Source organism: Diaphorina citri, unplaced genomic scaffold, assembly GCF_000475195.1.
Source record: "Diaphorina citri unplaced genomic scaffold, Diaci psyllid genome assembly version 1.1 scaffold71, whole genome shotgun sequence".
NCBI lineage: Eukaryota > Metazoa > Arthropoda > Insecta > Hemiptera > Psyllidae > Diaphorina > Diaphorina citri.
Window position 1 is genome coordinate 129,536 of NW_007377508.1, and position 20,309 is coordinate 149,844.

The window sequence follows — 20,309 nt, forward strand, 5'->3', positions numbered from 1 at the left end:
TTTTTCCCCTTGAAAATAAAAATATTTTTTTTTTTTTTTTTTTTTTTTTTTTTTTTTTTTTTTTTTTTTTTTTTTTCTTGCTGAAACCCTCCAAACCCTCGATATACGTAGGCGGTTTTTATACACAGAGCTAGGCTTTTACACACTGGCTAGGCTTGAAAAAAAGTCGATTTTTCACTTATATTTTTTTCAAGCCTCGTCTAGCCTAGCCCAGTGTAACCACGACCATAACCTACTCCTGGTTTTCTTGCTTTTCAGCAATTGGTATGACTATTCCCTCATAGATTGAACCTCGCCAAAATGTAAATCGAAATTCTACTACAGTATTGGCCGGGGCCACAATCACAATCGGAGTTCAAGCTCAGTATATGTATACCTCTTGGATTAAACAATCTGATTAGTTGATTTGAAAATTTCCAAACATAATTTATCCAAAGTCCTCTTATCTTACATTCCAGAGTGAACTGTACGGTAATTTCGTGACGGCCAAGCGGGAAACTAACGACGACCGTACGCCCATGGACAAGAAAGTGTACGGAGAGAGCTTATTAACGCGCCTAGCGCCTAATGAGAAGCCCAAGGGTGGCAATACGATATTCGTACAAGGAGCAGGCATTAGTGAAGAGTTCCTTAGGCAACACTTCTCTATATTTGGCAAAATATGCAGCGTTTCCATGGAGGTTGAGAAAGGGTGAGACGTTGCTGTTGCTTCTCCCCACGAGGTAGTTGTGATATGAAAGTCTGAATGAGAGACATAATGTCTGAGCTTACCACATTGATAAACCTGCGACCTAGATCCAATGCAGAGTCGGAATCATCTCTAGTACTGGAACTGGCCGCTGTATCGCTACTGTGGTGATGTCTCCTGCGCATGCGCGGTACAGGGATAGGAACAATCATGACGTCATCAGAGTCATAGCTATACTTGCGTGTCCTATAGTACTTGGGGACAGGGACAGAATAGTCTGGGGAGGATCGGCGGCGGCTGGGTCTGACAGGGTCTGAAGTGTCTGGGGCTTCTGGTTTGGTCTGAGTGGATTCATGGGCGGAGGGGGTGGCTTGTGTCTGACATTGTGTTGATTGTTGTGAGGGTGACACTTGGGTTGAATGATCTTGTTTAGCACTCTCAGTATCACTAGGCAGGTGTTGAGATCTTGGACTCGGCATTGTGGCTGAGGAGAAGGAGATAGCGCCTGTAATGCTCTGACTGATACTTTGTAATATATCACTGGGTAATTCAATATTATCAATGATTAGATTGCCAGAGGTTGAATTGATGCGAGATACATTAACCACATCACTATCAACATCATGTACAGTTATCTTGGAGGCTTGTAACTCATTCACGTGAATTTTGTCAACATCCAGCTCCTGAATTTGTAACTTCTGTGCTTTCAAAACGGTCACTTCAGTTTCTGGACCTGGTACGACTGTTACTTTTCTATCTCCATCTCGTCTAACATCTCCATTGATAGAATCATTGTCTCTCTGCCGTGTTGGAGGTTTGGGTGGAGATTCTCTGCGTGATGGAGGGCGAGGACTATCATGTGACTCAGGGAGGTTTGTAGTTCTAGGAAGAGGTTGAATGGCAGAGATGAGAGGACGTGCAGTAGGTTGTTGTCTACAGAACTCTTCACTTGGTGCAACAGCTTGAGAGGGGGGGAATATTACCTTGCATCTCGTAATCTTCTCCAATAGTTGATAGTCGTAGATTTGTTGATTATTTTCATGTAGTTGTCATACAGGACTCTGGATTGGTTCTTGAGGATTTCTAACTGGGAGAGATTCTTCCTGTGCGCAGTGATTTGGAAAAATTGCTTGCGAATATCTTTGACTAGAATTGACTTGAGTTCTGCGGAAGCACTCATTCGAGCCTCGTATGCGTACTGGGCCGGGTTTGCACTCCAGTTACCTAAACATGAAATAAATTCGACATAGCTTATCAGTTTTTAAAAATTAGCCGTAAGGCGCGTCTTCGCTAGGCCCTAGACGAAAGGACTTGAATTTTAAAATCCAGTTACGTACCGTTGCTGTAGCGGCTTTTAGCTATAGCTGAAAAGTGATGACAAAATGGAGAAAATATCTCTTTATTTATCAGTCATACACCGGGGTGATGGTCTCTAGCCATGTTTATATGGCTCGTCTCAACCATCGTGAAGACTTGTGCTTGTTCTTTTCAAGCAGAGAGAACCCTTTGAAACTATCAGCTAGCTAGGTTGGGTAGGAAAAAGGAAAAGACTTGCAATTTAAAATCCATTTACCTACCGTGTTTCTTAATACTGTAATCTTCCGAGTTGATATCCATCGTGTAGGCCCGGCGGCGACTTGTTGATCTCTTGGCCTGTTTCCCATGTATCCTTGTGTTGATGTGTCCTTCTGCTGTCGTTCTCCTAGTAGGCTTGGTAGTCGTTATGCTAAACTTGGCCATATGTAACCGCTCGCGGCGCGATAGCTTCCCTTCGCGCCGCGGGCGAAACAATATCCTCGCGGAAAGGTACTCACGGGGCTGCGTGGGCCATATAGTGATGTTGTCTGAATCAATACTTGTTGCAGACTCTTGACGTTCTACTAAGAGCCATAATGTAAATAAGAACGCGGTGAAAACAAGCGGTACAGTAACACAGATTAGTTTGAACATCTAGGAAAATGACCTAATAATCAATTCCTTTGCATTAGTAAACAACAGTTTGAACATAGTGCTCAAGAGTAGTGCTCCATTATTCAGTACTGTGGATTGACATCTTGATAAACGAACAATGGCTTAGGCCTTGGATGATGTTCAGTTGTAAAGTTGTCTATTGTGATTGTGTCGTTTTCTTGTTAGTAAACAAAAACAAAAGAATTCTAACGTAGGTACAGAAAACTTGGTTTTTTGAAAGACATCACAATGTCCAAGTTGTTGAGTTGTTCATTCTGATTCGGTTGCTCACTGACTTTCTTTTCTGGATGCAAAGATTTTCGTTCTCCTTTCAAAGGCACAACTCGAGTACTGGGAATCACTTCCTCCACAGGCTCATTATTAGTTACAATATATTCGTCTGTCAAAGGATCAGTTTGTATGGCTATCGAGATATCTTCAGTGTGTAAGTTCAAGGCGATATTATCAATAGGAGGCGTAGTGCCTGATATCTTAGCATCCTGTTCTATATCTTCAATATCACTATCTTCACCATCTTGTTTTGATTTCCTTGGTGGCCGAGGTGGGGCAGGCAAGGGTCTCCCTTTCATTTTCTCTATAACATCGTCTGACTGCAGATCTTTCTCTTCTAAACTACCACCGTACTCTGGTTTGAAATCATCGACAAAGTCTGGTATGTTTAAACTCTTAGTTTCTGATTCGTTGTCGATGTAACAGATTTCAGAGTGGATGGATCCATCTGCGTAGACAGGTTCTCTGGTTTTTGATTTGTGTCTGGGTGGTCGGGTGGGACCTAGTGTTGAATAACTCTTCTCTACAGTGGGTAACTCCTCTACATAACTCTTACGTCGAGGAAAGGTAAAGAAATTAGTCAATCCTTGATCCCTAATGATGTTGAACGTGCGTCTTCTCCTGCACGGGGGAGAGATCGGAAGAGCGTCGTGTAGGGAAATGGGTTCTTCTCCACAATGGCATACCCAACTGTTTCTTCATGCTCCTCGGATGGCATAGAGTCAGCACCGCGGGAAGTTCTATCTTCGGATGTTAGGGATGTTCCTAATGACCGAGATCTTCTTCTTGGTGCCACTGGGGTTGGATATTGGTGAAGTCCTGGCTCAGGCTCCATGATCGAGTGTACTGATCTTAAGGATTTGTTGTCCTGGAATAGAGACAGAAACAGAGAGAAAATTATAAGGTTTTTTTTATAAAGTTGATTCACTTTTTAATATTTTTTCTATTTATTGTTAGTTTTTCCCCTCGAAAATGGAAATTATTTTAGTATTTTCAGTGTATAGGAATTCGATTTTCTTCTTGTTCTCCCTCCCTCTCATTTTCTCCCCTTGCTCCCCATCTTCTAAATTTATATCAGTAACATGGTTCATTTCCTTAGAGGTAGTAAACAGTGGTCCTACATGAACATGACGCTGGTAACACTTACTCTGTTATTGTCAACATCCTTCAATATTCCTTCACTTCTGAGAGATTGAGTCAAACTCTTCTTTCTTCGTGGAGCTGAAGGGTATTCTTCTATTTGAGCTTGAACTACTTTCTGGATCGGAGCAACATTTTCTTTGTTCTCCTCTGGAACTTGTGTGACGGGTGTAACTTGGGTTGGTTCTTTCTTCTCATCTGGTGTTTGAGATTTCTTCTCTGGTTCGGGTATTGGCATTCTGGAACTTGTGTGACGGGTGTAACTTGGGTTGGTTCTTTCTTCTCATCTGGTGTTTGAGATTTCTTCTCTGGTTCGGGTATTGGCAGAATCTCTTGCTTTGGTTTTGGCACAGCTTTGAAGACTTGTCTCTGAACTTCATAGTCCTCGTCTGTGTGGTCATTAACAGGTATTGAGGGTTCAAACTCGGGATCATTTTCATCTTTCAATGGAATTACCACGAACAGTTCAGACTCTCTTCTTTTCCTTTCTGCTTTCCTTGGTGGATATGTTTTATATTGATCCTTCTTTTCTTCCAACTCCTTTTTATCTTTCTTATGGAATCTACTGATAGTATTCGACATGAATCGACTGAAAGATTTTGATCGTTGTGGTGGCGTTCTTTGTTTTTCAGGCACTTCCTCTGGCTCTGGTACAATCTCTTCCTCGTCTTCGAAGTCACTTTCTTCTTTATCAGCATCAGCTTTGAATGCATCTCTTATTTCTCTGGTAAGGAATTGGCTCACATCAACGTTGTCTCGGCTGAGTCCCTTTTCTCTCAGGAAGAATTCATCTGAATTGATTTCTTCCAACACCCCTTTCCTGTCTCTTAATGAAGATGTGCCTGAAGAATGTTGTTCTTTGTCCGTGTCTAGACCACTGCTTGCACTCCTGGTCTGTTGTCTTTCAGAATCAACTGAGTCCCTTTTCTCTCAGGAAGAATTCATCTGAATTGATTTCTTCCAAAACACCTTTCCTGTCTCTTAATGAAGATGTGCCTGAAGAATGTTGTTCTTTGTCTGTGTCTAGACCACTGCTTGCACTCCTGGTCTGTTGTCTTTCAGAATCATCCAGTGACTCCGTACCAGGGAATGTCCTTGGTTTGTTATTAGACGACGACTGACTAACTGATGTATCGTCATTTGGTTTCATCTTCTTGTGGAATTCTTTTGCTTTCAATTCGTTTATCATTTGACCCCACTTCTGTGTTAGATTGGCTCGTTTCCAGAGTGGTGTTGATGGAGCACTCGATGTGGTTGGAATGCTTTCAGTCTTGAGATGAGGAGATTCTGACTGACTAGTCTCCTCTCTTTTTCTTTTGTTGAATATTCGAGGATAGGTCCCGAAGTCAAACAAGTTCTTCTTGGAACCCATGGCAGAAGTTCCAGCAGTGGCATCCCCCCTCTCTTTAATACTATTTGATCTCTTTGGCAGTTTCGGAAGTTGAATTTTAGGTCTATCGGGCAGTTTAAATTTAGATCTGTCCGGCAGACTAAATTTAGGTCTCTCGGGCATTTTAAATTTAGGCCTCTCCGGCATTTTCAATTTTGGCCTCTCGGGCATTTTAAATTTAGACGATCTTTCTGGCATTTTCAGTTTTGGTCGGTTCGGCAATTTGAATTTAGATCGGTCAAATTTAGGTCTGTTTGGAAATTTAAATCTTGATTTGGCAGGTGGTTCACCTTCATTTTCACCCCCATCAGTTCCTTCTTTAGGTGCCTCTTTTCTTTTAGACATTGTTTGAAGTGTTGCCTTGAACTTGTCAGCTTGTGTCTTCAGTTTCTCTTGGAAGCTCTGAGGTTGAGCAGCAGGTTCTGATTTCAAAGCACTGGGAGGTTTTGCACTTGATGTTCCTGGTTGACTTTTGCTTTTCACAGGGATCGAACTCTTAGCAGCTCCTTGGTTGAAGAATCTTTCTTCCATCTGAGCCTGCAACTCTTCGGCTGTCATTTATGGTGGTGATATTGGGCTTGATGCCAACCAGGGATTGCTTCTCGGGTAGCAAGCTGTCTGTCTGGAAGTACTGACAGCCACAGCGAACTTGACTGCTGCAAGAAGAGTCTCGCGAGCCTTGGCCGGAGGAATGGGGTTCCACATTGCGCTTACGACTCAAACGATCGCTACTACTCATTCTAACGGGGCGGAAGCGGTCATTGTTGCGGGGAAATGTTCACTGAGCGGGGACTGGGGGGAAAGTTTTGATCGTATTGGGGATAGTTTGGGGGAGTTCGCCGGACTTGTTTGGGGGAGTTTGCGGGATTTGCTTCTGGTAAAGCTGGGATCGATCGGAGGTGTTGGGGATTTCGTGAGATTTTGAAAATCGCGATTTATTTCGCGTTTAGGAAAATCAAATTAATGTTAGTCACATTGCTGTCAAACTAGTCTTCTCTGGAGAATTGAATTAAGTTGTTAATCATGTAATCAAATACTGAAAACATTTATTTTTAGGATCGGTTCGAAAGCTATCTATCCTGTTAAGTCAACTTTGAAGTGATATTTTCTTTATTTGAGTATTGGCAAATTTGATGTCGTGTTGATGTTGTATGGTGAAGTGAATGTAAATTGTCTTATCTACTGAGAGTGTTTATTTGACCTTGAGTTTTTTACTAACCTTTGGTCATCCGTGTCTTATATTTATTAGAGTTTGTGAGTAGATAAGTCGTTGTTTTCTAAGGGCTTCTAAGCTAAGTTAACCTAAAAATTCTTGATGTGGAGAAACCTATAGAGGGCAAGTCAGTGAACTGAATGGATATGAATCCTTGGGATGGTTGAAACCTGATTAGAGCTTTCACAAATCACCTCAAAAAATGTCTAGAATGAAGTCAAAGTGAAAACTACCGTCAAATAATCTTTTAAATTGGTTATTTTAGGTTTTGAGTGCACTATGTTTGCACCGACTGAAATTCAAACCAGATCTAGTTACTAGGTAATGGTAATATGTTATAGATCACATACATGTATACTCGTATTATTAGTAAAAGATTAGGTAGCGCCAATATAAAACGAAGCTAACTCTGGTTAATTAATCATATTTTATTGTTTGAGCTGAAGAAAATAGCACAAGGTAACAGAAGTCTGACTTGTTCTTTGCTAGGCAAAATTTTCCACACACAAATTGACAGTTTTAACTTACAATAACTTGATTTTCAAAAGGGGTTTTTTATAGAACCAACTTCTAAAAAAGTTTACATAACTCACGATTAAAAATTTCAAACACTTAAATAATTTTCAACTCATTATCTCGGACATTTTTCGGAGTTGATTTTCATTTCTTCTTTATTTTTTATGCAAGATATGCGCCTGTAAGGTAGTGAATGTATGAAATGTGTCTCGTCAAGGTATTGCACTGTGCTTACTCTCAGGTGTGTTAAGAATACCCACGGTGTTCAGTGCTGTTGATATACTCTTTGGTGTACCGTTATTAACCTATTCACTATATCTTAGGGGTTTATTCCTGAAAAAGGTGGTCTTGTAGTTGCAGGCTTCAAGGGCATTGTGTAATGGAATAGTAGGAAAAACCTATAGATACTAATAGTTTATTAGCTACGATCTTAACTCCATACACAAAAAGTCCACTCTGAGGCTTAGGTTTAGGGGCAAAGAGCCCCAAAAGTTGAATACACTACCGTAATGTGTACATTGTTTAACAGCCGTAACTAACTTTGTTAGGTTACATGGACTCCTATGTCCTACCTAGAAGTCCAATACAGATGGGACGTGGGACCCTGTCAGAAATTGTTTCCACACACTACGTCTGATCGCTTCGTTAAATGTTGCACGTTCATGCCTTATTGCACTGTGCTTACTCTCAGGTGTGTTAAGAATACCCACGGTGTTCAGTGCTGTTGATATACTCTTTGGTGTACTGTTATTAACCTATTCACTATATCTTAGGGGTTTATTCCTGAAAAAGGTGGTCTTGTAGTTGCAGGCTTCAAGGGCATTGTGTAATGGAATAGTAGGAACAAGCTATACTAATAGTTTATTAGCTACGATCTTAACTCCATACACAAAAAGTCCACTCTGAGGCTTAGGTTTAGGGGCAAAGAGCCCCAAAAGATGGGTTAAGCTTATACGAAACTACAACCCTGTACCTTTTAGGGATTGGTTCCTATCCCTAGTGTGACATATAAAATTCTCCAATCCCATTTAGTATTACCTTCGTCTTTTGACTTTGTTTCTCCACCTCGGATCTACAAACTAATGGACATTTCAGAGTGTAAATCCTTCTTCTTTCTCTTTTCACTTATTATGGTTATGGTTTGAGAACTTAAGAACTTAAAGGGAGGTTCAAAAAGAAAATCATCAAGAAAATAAAATTAGGTGACTGTCGAAGAAGCACCAGTCGAAGTAACAGAGCTTCCTGTCGATGAGGGCGGTAGTTTTTCGTAAACTAGGTGGTTATGTTCTATTTATATTTGAGACAGAATGCTGATGTCAGTGTACGGGACAAGTACCTAGCTCTCATTGCTTGCCAGACTCACAGCTCGAACTTTGGTGGGAAGAGTAGGTATTGGTATAAGTAGGGCCATCGGCTATAATAAACGCCCTATGTCGCTGCAACCTGATAAGATCTTTTGTGGCTGGGAGTACCATTTAGCACAAATTCCCCAAAACTTGTCCTATTGATGTCGATAGTTGTTTTAACACAGGACCTATCTTTCTAAAATAGATTCGTATAAGCTTAACCCATCTTTTGGGGCTGTATGCCCCTACACCTAAGCCTCGGAGTGGGCTTTTTGTGTATGGAGTTATCTTTCTAATAAGGGACACTACGAACTAGTTGAATAGATTTCGCAGATAATGGACTTGATCCAACTTGTGACAATGCACCAAACATGCGGGTAGCTTTGCCACGTTGGGCCGCCAAGGAAATCCTCTGGTAAAGAAAATCCTTGGCACTACGAAATGGATGGACTACGATTCGTAGATTCGTATAAGCTAACCCATCCTTTGGGGCAGTTGCCCCTACACCTAAACCTCAGAGTGGGCTTTTTGTGTGACATACTACGATATAATTGTAAATGCCACTGTAAAAAATATGTAGATAGTAGTGGATCAATTAACCGTAGAAGTTAATCTTAAAACGACCTTCAACGGGGCTTCCAAAGACCCGATGGAGCACGAAATCAAAGAACAAATGGACAGTGAACTAGACACTTTAGATTTTTGGGTCAATCCCGTTTTAAGGACCCCCAATATTTGATTTTTCGGTCAATCCCGTTTAAAGGACCCCGTAGAAGTTCTACAGTACTCTGAATCACTAATCCCACCAAAATGATATCCGACGAACGGACGAACACCTTTCCCGTGATATGAATACAAAAGCTTGGACGTACATGATACTTACAGCTCGATATCGAGGGATCCTGTGAAAGGACCCTTGTACAGATGAGTCCACGGGTAGAGGCCTCGTATCTTCTGCCTCCGGAGGTCTTCCCAGATGTAGGTCTGCAGGGGGACCGGGGGCGCTGATCTCGAGGAGGTCACTGAAACAGAGCAAAGACCAGAGGGATGATAACATGCAGAGCAAAGACGGAGTAAGGATGGTAACAGAGCAAAGACGGTGTAAGGATGGTAACAGAGCAAAGACGGTGTAAGGATGGTAACAGAGCAAAGACGGTGTAAGGATGGTAACAGAGCAAGCAAGAGGGATGATAACATGCAGAGCAAAGACGGAGTAAGGATGGTAACAGAGCAAAGACGGAGTAAGGATGGTAACAGAGCAAAGACGGTGTAAGGATGGTCACAGAGCAAAGACGGTGTAAGGATGGTAACAGAGCAAAGACGGTGTAAGGATGGTAACAGAGCAAAGACGGTGTAAGGATGGTAACAGAGCAAAGACGGTGTAAGGATGGTAACAGGGCAAAGACGGTGTAAGGATGGTAACAGGGCAAAGACGGTGTAAGGATGGTAACAGAGCAAAGACGGTGTAAGGATGGTAACAGAGCAAAGACGGTGTAAGGATGGTAACAGGGCAAAGACGGTGTAAAGATGATAACAGAGCAAAGACGGTGTAAGGATGATAACAGAGCAAAGACGGTGTAACGATGATAACACAGCAAAGAGTTGGGAGTGTTGGGACTAATCGGACCCTAATTGTGGTTGAAAAAACGATGATAACACAGCAAAGAGTTGGGAGTGTTGGGACTAATCGGACCCTAATTGTGGTTGAAAAAATTGTGTAAGTATAGATACTTGCTTAACATTTTATAAAGGTAATACGTATAACTCTATGGCAAAGAATCTCTGATTGCTCTACATGTCTTATGTAAGGCCAGTCACTCACTATCAGGTAGACCTGGTGTACCTGTCAGGTCTACTTGATAGTGGGTGGCTGGCCTAAGAGAGTCATATCAGGTTTTATGTTTCGCCTTTTTCACTGTCATTTTAACTAGCTCCCTCTTTAAATCCAGCCTAGTGAAAAAGTCACATCTCTGAGATAAAATAATACGCATCAGGTCTCCACAAACTGGCTGTCATTTCTTCATCTTCCTCATCAAATTCTCCCTGCTCTTCACTCATTTCTTCTTCTTCCATCTCCTCTTCATCAAATTCTTCCTCTTCCTCTTCATAATCTTCATCCTCTGCTGAGACGATTTCTTCATCAGGGGGCAGCTTCAGGTATTGTTTCTCCTTGGAATTGGACGCATCAGCAGGTTTATCATTGGACGTAGCATCAGGGGACGTACTTGGAACTTTCAGAATGGGAGGCGGGGTTGGTCGGTTTGTTGACATAGGCGTTATCGGTTCGTATTCGTGATCCCTGGAAGGCAAACAAAATCATTGAGGCAAATTAATAGAAATGTTTTCACACGTGAGAATTTCACTGAACTAAAACATGCTACAAATAAACAATATTCAAAATAGTTCTGGATATACATAAATCCCCGCACCTGTTTCGCATTCTTTTAGAACTCTTTCGCACTTGATCAAGCAATTCAGTTGACATTACACGGGCGAAATATCCCCAATGTCCAGCGCGGACCGGGGCAAGGGCTGGGGTAACATTGTTTCAAATAGCTCTATGTACACTTACACCCGCCTTGTGTGTTGTGCCGTTCTATTTTCGTTTTACATTGGGCAGCAGCGGTGCGGCGGTAGTTTTTCGTAAACAGCTGTCATTTCTTCATCTTCCTCATCAAATTCTCCCTGCTCTTCACTCATTTCTTCCTCTTCCATCTCCTCTTCATCAAATTCTTCCTCTTCCTCTTCATAATCCTCATCCTCTGCAGAGACGATTTCTTCATCAGGGGGCAGCTTCAGGTATTGCTTCTCTTTGGAATTGGACGCATCATTAGGTTTATCATTGGACGTAGCATCAGGGGACGTACTTGGAACTTTCAGAATGGGAGGCGGGGTTGGTCGGTTTGTTGACATAGGCGTTAGTCAGTGTCAGTGTGTCAGACGTTTTGAAACTGAATAATGTAAATTTAACCTCAGTTGCTAAAAGTACATTTTGAAGGTAATCTTACTCTTTGGTAACTCAGTTTTGGTACCTCAAAATTTACCACTTTTCAGCTCTGAAGTCATACCACGGTACGTCCTCATTGTTCTCTCATGATGATTTCAACCCTAGTTACTTACCCAGTGTTTCCTGAGGTATTAGGAGCACTGGTGCTGGCTAGGGCAGGGCTCGAACCAGAACCTCCTGCATTAGAAGTACTAGCTCCTTGGGCTGCTCTATCAGCAGCTGGGGAAGTACCACCTTGTGCTGCACTTGCAGGTTGACCTTGATTGTTAGTCGCTGTTTCAGTGTCTATCACGGGTGCAATCATGTCGTTGGTTTTGCTGAGCGTGTTCATGATGGTGGTGATATTGGGCTTGATGCCAACCAGGGATTGCTTCTCGGGTAGCAAGCTGTCTGTCTGGAAGTACTGGCAGCCACAGCGAACTTGACTGCTGCAAGAAGAGTCTCGCGAGCCTTGGCCGGAGGAATGGGGTTCCACATTGCGCTTACCATTTAGCACAAATTCCCCAAAACTTGTCCTATTGATGTCGATAGTTGTTTTAACACAGGACCTATCTTTCTAAAATAGATTCGTATAAGCTTAACCCATCTTTTGGGGCTGTATGCCCCTACACCTAAGCCTCGGAGTGGGCTTTTTGTGTATGGAGTTATCTTTCTAATAAGGGACACTACGAACTAGTTGAATAGATTTCGCAGATAATGGACTTGATCCAACTTGTGACAATGCACCAAACATGCGGGTAGCTTTGCCACGTTGGGCCGCCAAGGAAATCCTCTGGTAAAGAAAATCCTTGGCACTACGAAATGGATGGACTACGATTCGTAGATTCGTATAAGCTAACCCATCCTTTGGGGCAGTTGCCCCTACACCTAAACCTCAGAGTGGGCTTTTTGTGTGACATACTACGATATAATTGTAAATGCCACTGTAACTAAGAAACTAAAAGCTGTGAAACAGCCATCTTTATACCAATTTAGCTTGTTTTTCTGTAGCAATAAAACACATTCCAATATTTAGCAATCATTTTAGCATTCGAAACAAGGCATTATAGTACGCCTACAGGCTCTACATTCCTCTTGTTTGCTGGACTGTTTTAATTGAACCTACTAAGAATGTAGTACGAAACTACGAATGATTGGGGTCATACCGTCCAAAACATTTTCTACAACCTGCTTAATAATATGAATAGATACCTAGATCCCTACTATGTATCATATTGTGCTGTAGTTTTGTACCAGGCTTTCTGACTACTATGTATGTCATCACTATCACTCGACACTGACATTTACTACGTGAATATCCGAGAGGCTTCTTTAAATGAAACAACCTTTGCTTCATTGCGAGTAACCTTTTTTGAGAACAACAAAAATTAGTAGTTTAGTAGAATACACCCGGAAAAAAAGGATCTTTCGGGCCCAAGAAGTAATCAACAAATTGGAATATTTTTGCCGAAATTTTCGAAGGAATTTCAAAATCCATTTTCAACAAATACCTCGGATCTATCTTACTCATTGGTTCCTTAGTTTGTGCTTCTTTTACAAACACATGTGCCCCAAATTTCCAACATACCCACGTGTCGAAATCTAAACAACTCGTAATATTTCTTTATTATTAGAAGAAACAATCTGAAATCAACCTTCATAAGTTAATAACACCTATTCCATTTTTGACATAAATAACAATTTACTTAATGGATATCCAACACAAGCTCATTATTTTAAAATAAAATACATACATTTATGCGTCAGTCGAAGAAGGGCTCACCATCACAATAAATCACCAAAGACAGAAACAGTGAAAATTATAAGGTTTTCTATAAAGTTGATACGCTTTTTAATATTTTTCTATTGTTACTTTTTCCCTTCGAAAATGGAAATCTTCAGTGTACATGATTTTCTTCTTGCTCTCCCTCCCTCTCACATTTCCTCCCCTTACTCCCCATCTTCTAAATTTATATGTATTAGTAACATGGTTCATCCCTGAGAGCTAGAAAACAGTGGTCCTACATACATGACGCTGAGAAGCAGGAAAGCTGGAGCAGATTGTATGGCAAATTGGCAAAGTATTGTACACAATGTTTAATCAGATTCCATATATCCTGCTTTCCAGCAGCAGGTAGAACTACTGTTTACCTAATACTTATTTTCTCACATTTTATTTTATACTTACTCTGTTATTGTCAACATCCTTCAATATTCCTTCACTTCTGAGAGATTGAGTCAAACTCTTCTTTCTTCGTGGAGCTGAAGGGTCCTCTACATAACTCTTACGTCGAGGAAAGGTAAAGAAATTAGTCAATCCTTGATCCCTGATGATGTTGAAAGTGCGTCTTCTCCTGCAGGGGGGAGGGGGTCGGGGTGGTTTACTCCTCGGTGGGGTTGCAGGAGGGACTGGGTTCTTCTCCACAATGGCATACCCAACTGTTTCTTCATGCTCCTCGGATGGCATAGAGTCAGCACCGCGGGAAGTTCTATCTTCGGATGTTAGGGATGTTCCTAATGACCGAGATCTTCTTCTTGGTGCCACTGGGGTTGGATATTGGTGAAGTCCTGGCTCAGGCTCCATGATCGAGTGTACTGATCTTAAGGATTTGTTGTCCTGGAATAGAGACAGAAACAGAGAGAAAATTATAAGGTTTTTTTTATAAAGTTGATTCACTTTTTAATATTTTTTCTATTTATTGTTAGTTTTTCCCCTCGAAAATGGAAATTATTTTAGTATTTTCAGTGTATAGGAATTCGATTTTCTTCTTGTTCTCCCTCCCTCTCATTTTCTCCCCTTGCTCCCCATCTTCTAAATTTATATCAGTAACATGGTTCATTTCCTTAGAGGTAGTAAACAGTGGTCCTACATGAACATGACGCTGGTAACACTTACTCTGTTATTGTCAACATCCTTCAATATTCCTTCACTTCTGAGAGATTGAGTCAAACTCTTCTTTCTTCGTGGAGCTGAAGGGTCATTTTTGACATAAATAACAATTTACTTAAAGGATATCCAACACAAGCTCATTATTTTAAAATAAAATACATACATTTATGCGTCAGTCGAAGAAGGGCTCACCATCACAATAAATCACTGAATTTTATTGACACCAGAAAAATTCTTTTGTTGAGCAAAACGTAAACAAAATGATTTATCCGACTCTTTTTTCGCGTTATGGGACACAGACTCGCTTGGTCTAATCAGAGAAATGATGTGCATTATGCCACGGAACGATGCTTGCGGCCCGTCTTGGCTAACACACTTAATTCGAAAGAAATGTGTCTTGAAAAAAAAAAAAAAATCGCTTAGAATTACTGTGGGTGTAGACACGATGAAGAAAAAAAAAAGAAGAAGGCGAGGAAGAGAATAAGAAGGAGAGAAGAAATGCTGAAGGAAACGGCATTAATAAAACGAAAGCGCAAAGGAGTGAACACTTGACAAAATAAGAATAGGCGATACAGAGCGTCTCAGTCCAATTTAACACGAGATGCTAACTTGCTAACCTATCTTCCAATGAAAAGAAAATGGAAATAACTGTTACACAGTGTAGAATTGTAGATATTTACATACGAGTATCACAAGTGTCTGCTATTGTCGATCGAAACCCGAAACCCCAAGTAAACCCAGGTTTTGCAATAGTCCTAAACTAAAATGGACGCGGGACATAAGGGATCAGGAAGAGACCGCCTTAACATAATAATAAACCCAGGTGAATTTAAGTCGATTTTATGGTGGTCAATCAGGGTGGCCCATACACAGTGTAAACTTTATACACGTTATATGAGACCACCTGTACAGAGAATACAATCATTTACTGGATTACCTACATCAATTTTTTATCATCATTAAAAAAAAAAAGTAAAATCTCGACACTAAATTTTCGTATCATAAACCACCGTTTTTTTTTTTTTTTTTTTTTTTTTTGGGGGGAACAAAATTTTTATATGTATGTACATTGTAAGTACATAATATTCTCGGTACATAGTCTATTTCATGCATCAATAATATTATTTGTTTGTTGCTAAATTCAAGTGCAATCATCAGGCGGCTTGATCGAAATGTATATACATATGTTTTAGTTTTTCTTCCTTTAAATTGTCTAAATGTATGCCCTCCTTTGTTCCATGGTTTTATTTGACTTGAGATCTCTGTCTGTTTCGGTCATCAGTTTGTTTGTTTATTTATCTGTTTTGTTCGTTTGTTTGTTGTTGGTCTTGGCCTCTTGGCGTTGGTGTTGGTGTTGCTGTTGTTGATACAAACAGGGTAAATTTTGTAACTAACTTTTGAGCCAGTTTTATTAGACCGACTGACTTGAAACCTGATAGGTGCTTCTATCTTTCGGATGACAATAGTATGTGCTGTTAAAATTTCCAAATATTTACGTTCATCCTTGATCTGTGACTGTGTGTGTACATTGTGACAGGATGTTCTCACCTCAAACCCTAAGCAACTGCCCCTGAGTAGTTCATTACAGATGTTCGTACTATTTCTGCGCATTCATTTCCAATTTCATGTGTGGTTATTTGGTGAAACAACTTGTAGTGATTATCACGTGTTTGTCACTAGTCACACTATGATAGGATTAGGATTTAGCTGGGGTATCTACTTGTATCTAATGTCAAGGCCGCTAGATTAGTAAAATTTTCAGCGTTGTTTAAGTTGTTTTAGTAAAATTGTGATTCTGTTGAATACATACTCGATTAAAATAAACTTCAATGTATTAGACTGAGTGAAAAAGACTTTTCAGTCCGATGTCAGCAAGATAATGTAGAATAAAAATATGTAGTGTTGAATAGAATAGGGGTGATATAATTGCTTAGATGAGAGTAATTAAGTGATACCATTATGCAATTTGGATCTTTGAGAGGAAAGAACATGAAAGAGAATTGGACTCAAAAGGTCACGGATATGAAGAAAAGATAGGTGGATTAGAATTTGGCTAAACGAAGATTATTTCCAAACAAATTGTTAATGAGAGCAAACTCAATGGACATTTGAGATTAAACCTGTCCTAAAGTCAGTGTCAGTGTGTCAGACGTTTTGAAACTGAATAATGTAAATTTAACCTCAGTTGCTAAAAGTACATTTTGAAGGTAATCTTACTCTTTGGTAACTCAGTTTTGGTACCTCAAAATTTACCACTTTTCAGCTCTGAAGTCATACCACGGTACGTCCTCATTGTTCTCTCATGATGATTTCAACCCTAGTTACTTACCCAGTGTTTCCTGAGGTATTAGGAGCACTGGTGCTGGCTAGGGCAGGGCTCGAACCAGAACCTCCTGCATTAGAAGTACTAGCTCCTTGGGCTGCTCTATCAGCAGCTGGGGAAGTACCACCTTGTGCTGCACTTGCAGGTTGACCTTGATTGTTAGTCGCTGTTTCAGTGTCTATCACGGGTGCAATCATGTCGTTGGTTTTGCTGAGCGTGTTCATTATGGTGGTGATATTGGGCTTGATGCCAACCAGGGATTGCTTCTCGGGTAGCAAGCTGTCTGTCTGGAAGTACTGACAGCCACAGCGAACTTGACTGCTGCAAGAAGAGTCTCGCGAGCCTTGGCCGGAGGAATGGGGTTCCACATTGCGCTTACGACTCAAACGATCGCTACTACTCATTCTAACGGGGCGGAAGCGGTCATTGTTGCGGGGAAATGTTCACTGAGCGGGGACTGGGGGGAAAGTTTTGATCGTATTGGGGATAGTTTGGGGGAGTTCGCCGGACTTGTTTGGGGGAGTTTGCGGGATTTGCTTCTGGTAAAGCTGGGATCGATCGGAGGTGTTGGGGATTTCGTGAGATTTTGAAAATCGCGATTTATTTCGCGTTTAGGAAAATCAAATTAATGTTAGTCACATTGCTGTCAAACTAGTCTTCTCTGGAGAATTGAATTAAGTTGTTAATCATGTAATCAAATACTGAAAACATTTATTTTTAGGATCGGTTCGAAAGCTATCTATCCTGTTAAGTCAACTTTGAAGTGATATTTTCTTTATTTGAGTATTGGCAAATTTGATGTCGTGTTGATGTTGTATGGTGAAGTGAATGTAAATTGTCTTATCTACTGAGAGTGTTTATTTGACCTTGAGTTTTTTACTAACCTTTGGTCATCCGTGTCTTATATTTATTAGAGTTTGTGAGTAGATAAGTCGTTGTTTTCTAAGGGCTTCTAAGCTAAGTTAACCTAAAAATTCTTGATGTGGAGAAACCTATAGAGGGCAAGTCAGTGAACTGAATGGATATGAATCCTTGGGATGGTTGAAACCTGATTAGAGCTTTCACAAATCACCTCAAAAAATGTCTAGAATGAAGTCAAAGTGAAAACTACCGTCAAATAATCTTTTAAATTGGTTATTTTAGGTTTTGAGTGCACTATGTTTGCACCGACTGAAATTCAAACCAGATCTAGTTACTAGGTAATGGTAATATGTTATAGATCACATACATGTATACTCGTATTATTAGTAAAAGATTAGGTAGCGCCAATATAAAACGAAGCTAACTCTGGTTAATTAATCATATTTTATTGTTTGAGCTGAAGAAAATAGCACAAGGTAACAGAAGTCTGACTTGTTCTTTGCTAGGCAAAATTTTCCACACACAAATTGACAGTTTTAACTTACAATAACTTGATTTTCAAAAGGGGTTTTTTATAGAACCAACTTCTAAAAAAGTTTACATAACTCACGATTAAAAATTTCAAACACTTAAATAATTTTCAACTCATTATCTCGGACATTTTTCGGAGTTGATTTTCATTTCTTCTTTATTTTTTATGCAAGATATGCGCCTGTAAGGTAGTGAATGTATGAAATGTGTCTCGTCAAGGTATTGCACTGGCTGTCGTGTTGGAGGTTTGGGTGGAGATTCTCTGCGTGGTGGAGGGCGAGGACTATCATGTGATTCAGGGAGGTTTGTTGTTCTAGGAAGAGGTTGAATGGCAGAGATGAGAGGACGTGCAGTAGGTTGTTGTCTACAGAACTCTTCACTTGGTGCAACAGCTTGAGGAGGATGTACCACTGAACTTCCACTGTTTTCAGTTGGAGCTGTATTTATAATTTTTACATCTCTTTTGACATCATCTTTGGAAAGTGACCGGCGTTCTCTTCTGAGAGGTAAAGTGGGAGCATCCAAATTGTTGAGTTGTTCAGCCTGATTCGGTTGCTCACTGACTTTCTTTTCTTGATGCAAAGATTTTCTTTCTCCTTTCAAAGGCACAACACGAGTACTGGGAATCACTTCCTCTACAGGTTCATTATTAGTTACAATATATTCGTCTGTCAAAGGATCAGTTTGTATGGCTATCGAGATATCTTCAGTGTGTAAGTTCAAGGCGATATCCATCTTTTGGGGCTGTATGCTCCTACACCTAAGCCTTGGAGTGGGCTTTTTGTGTATGGAGTTATCTTTCTAATAAGGGACACTACGAACTAGTTGCATAGATTTCGCAGATAATGGACTTGATCCAACTTGTGACAGTGCACCAAACATGCGGGTAGCTTTGCCACGTTGGGCCGCCAAGGAAATCCTCTGGTAGAGAAAATCCTTGGCACTACGAAATGGATGGACTACGATTCGTAGATTCGTATAAGCTAACCTATCCTTTGGGGCAGTTGCCCCTACACCTAAACCTCAGAGTGGGCTTTTTGTGTGACATACTACGATATAATTGTAAATGCCACTGTAACTAAGAAACTAAAAGCTGTGAAACAGCCATCTTTATACCAATTTAGCTTGTTTTTCTGTAGCAATAAAACACATTCCAATATTTAGCAATCATTTTAGCATTCGAAACAAGGCATTATAGTACGCCTACAGGCTCTACATTCCTCTTGTTTGCTGGACTGTTTTAATTGAACCTACTAAGAATGTAGTACGAAACTACGAATGATTGGGGTCATACCGTCCAAAACATTTTCTACAACCTGCTTAATAATATGAATAGATACCTAGATCCCTACTATGTATCATATTGTGCTGTAGTTTTGTACCAGGCTTTCTGACTACTATGTATGTCATCACTATCACTCGACACTGACATTTACCCTATCCCTAGTGTGACATATAAAATTCTCCAATCCCATTTAGTATTACCTTAAGAATAATCGTCTTTTGACTTTATTTCTTCACCTCGGATCTACAAACTAATGGGCATTTCAGAGTGTAAATCCTTCTTCTTTCTCTTTTCACTTATTATGGTTATGGTTTGAGAACTTAACTTACAGTAAAGGGAGGTTCAAAAAGAAAATCATCAAGAAAATAAAATTAGGTGACTGTCGAAGAAGTAACAGAGCTTCCTGTCGATGAGATAATACCTGAATTTGCCAAAGAAGTCGAAGACACACCAAAAGAAGTGACGTCCACTGAAGTCCAAACTGAAGCTCTAAGCTCCGTTTATTTTCGTTTTCAAGATTTTAGGGAGATCAACAAACACTCGACAGGGCTCCGTGCCAAATACTCGTTTTATAAGCAAGCAAGACAACTGGTGAATACCTATTATTAGAATCGTAGCTTCTTCTCTTGACTTCTTACGTTTGGGAATGAAAAATAATTCAAGACTTTTCTTCATACCATGTCTCACCTTGATTTTCTTTGTACGACCCACCGTTTTACTGTTTAGATTCGATTCGACCATTGAGATTAATAACTGATTTCAGCTTCTCAACTGACACCTTTGAGATCGTAGATTGGTTTTCATATCTTCCTAAATTTAGTACCTACTTCAATTCTCGAGTTTCAGAATTGGTGCTCATAACCGAAAGTATACAAACCTTCATCTTTGGACAAAGCTTT

General features: G+C 40.3%; 2 protein-coding genes across 2 annotated transcripts in view; both read right to left on the bottom strand.

The window, feature by feature from the left end:
- Positions 1 to 18,283, bottom strand: part of LOC103520694 — a 20,623-nt gene extending 2,340 nt beyond the window's left edge. The window contains 14 exon segments of the mRNA XM_026831727.1: positions 699 to 1,636; positions 1,672 to 1,912; positions 2,266 to 2,638; positions 2,887 to 3,593; positions 3,596 to 3,797; positions 4,077 to 4,301; positions 4,304 to 4,979; positions 4,981 to 6,017; positions 10,551 to 10,833; positions 11,655 to 12,097; positions 13,709 to 14,137; positions 14,417 to 14,480; positions 16,740 to 17,394; positions 18,140 to 18,283. Coding sequence (XP_026687528.1) covers positions 699 to 1,636; positions 1,672 to 1,912; positions 2,266 to 2,638; positions 2,887 to 3,593; positions 3,596 to 3,797; positions 4,077 to 4,301; positions 4,304 to 4,979; positions 4,981 to 6,017; positions 10,551 to 10,833; positions 11,655 to 12,097; positions 13,709 to 14,137; positions 14,417 to 14,480; positions 16,740 to 17,137 — 6,016 coding nt within the window. The 5' untranslated portion in view covers positions 17,138 to 17,394; positions 18,140 to 18,283.
- Positions 1,668 to 2,684, bottom strand: LOC113472179. The gene is made up of 2 exons (XM_026831820.1): positions 2,266 to 2,684; positions 1,668 to 1,912 (listed from the first exon to the last, which is right to left on the bottom strand). Exons 1-2 carry the CDS (start codon positions 2,636 to 2,638, stop codon positions 1,668 to 1,670), a joined length of 618 nt encoding a protein of 205 aa, XP_026687621.1. The 5' UTR covers positions 2,639 to 2,684.
- Positions 18,284 to 20,309: the final 2,026 nt, after the last annotated feature.

Coding starts and splice junctions, on each gene's coding strand:
- LOC113472179 (XM_026831820.1), bottom strand. CDS start 2,638: ATGTTCAAACTAATCTGTGTTACTGTACCGCTTGTTTTCACCGCGTTC. Junction 1,913..2,265: donor TTACAGTATTAAGAAACACG/GTAGGTAAATGG, acceptor TTTCATGTTTAG/GTAACTGGAGTGCAAACCCG.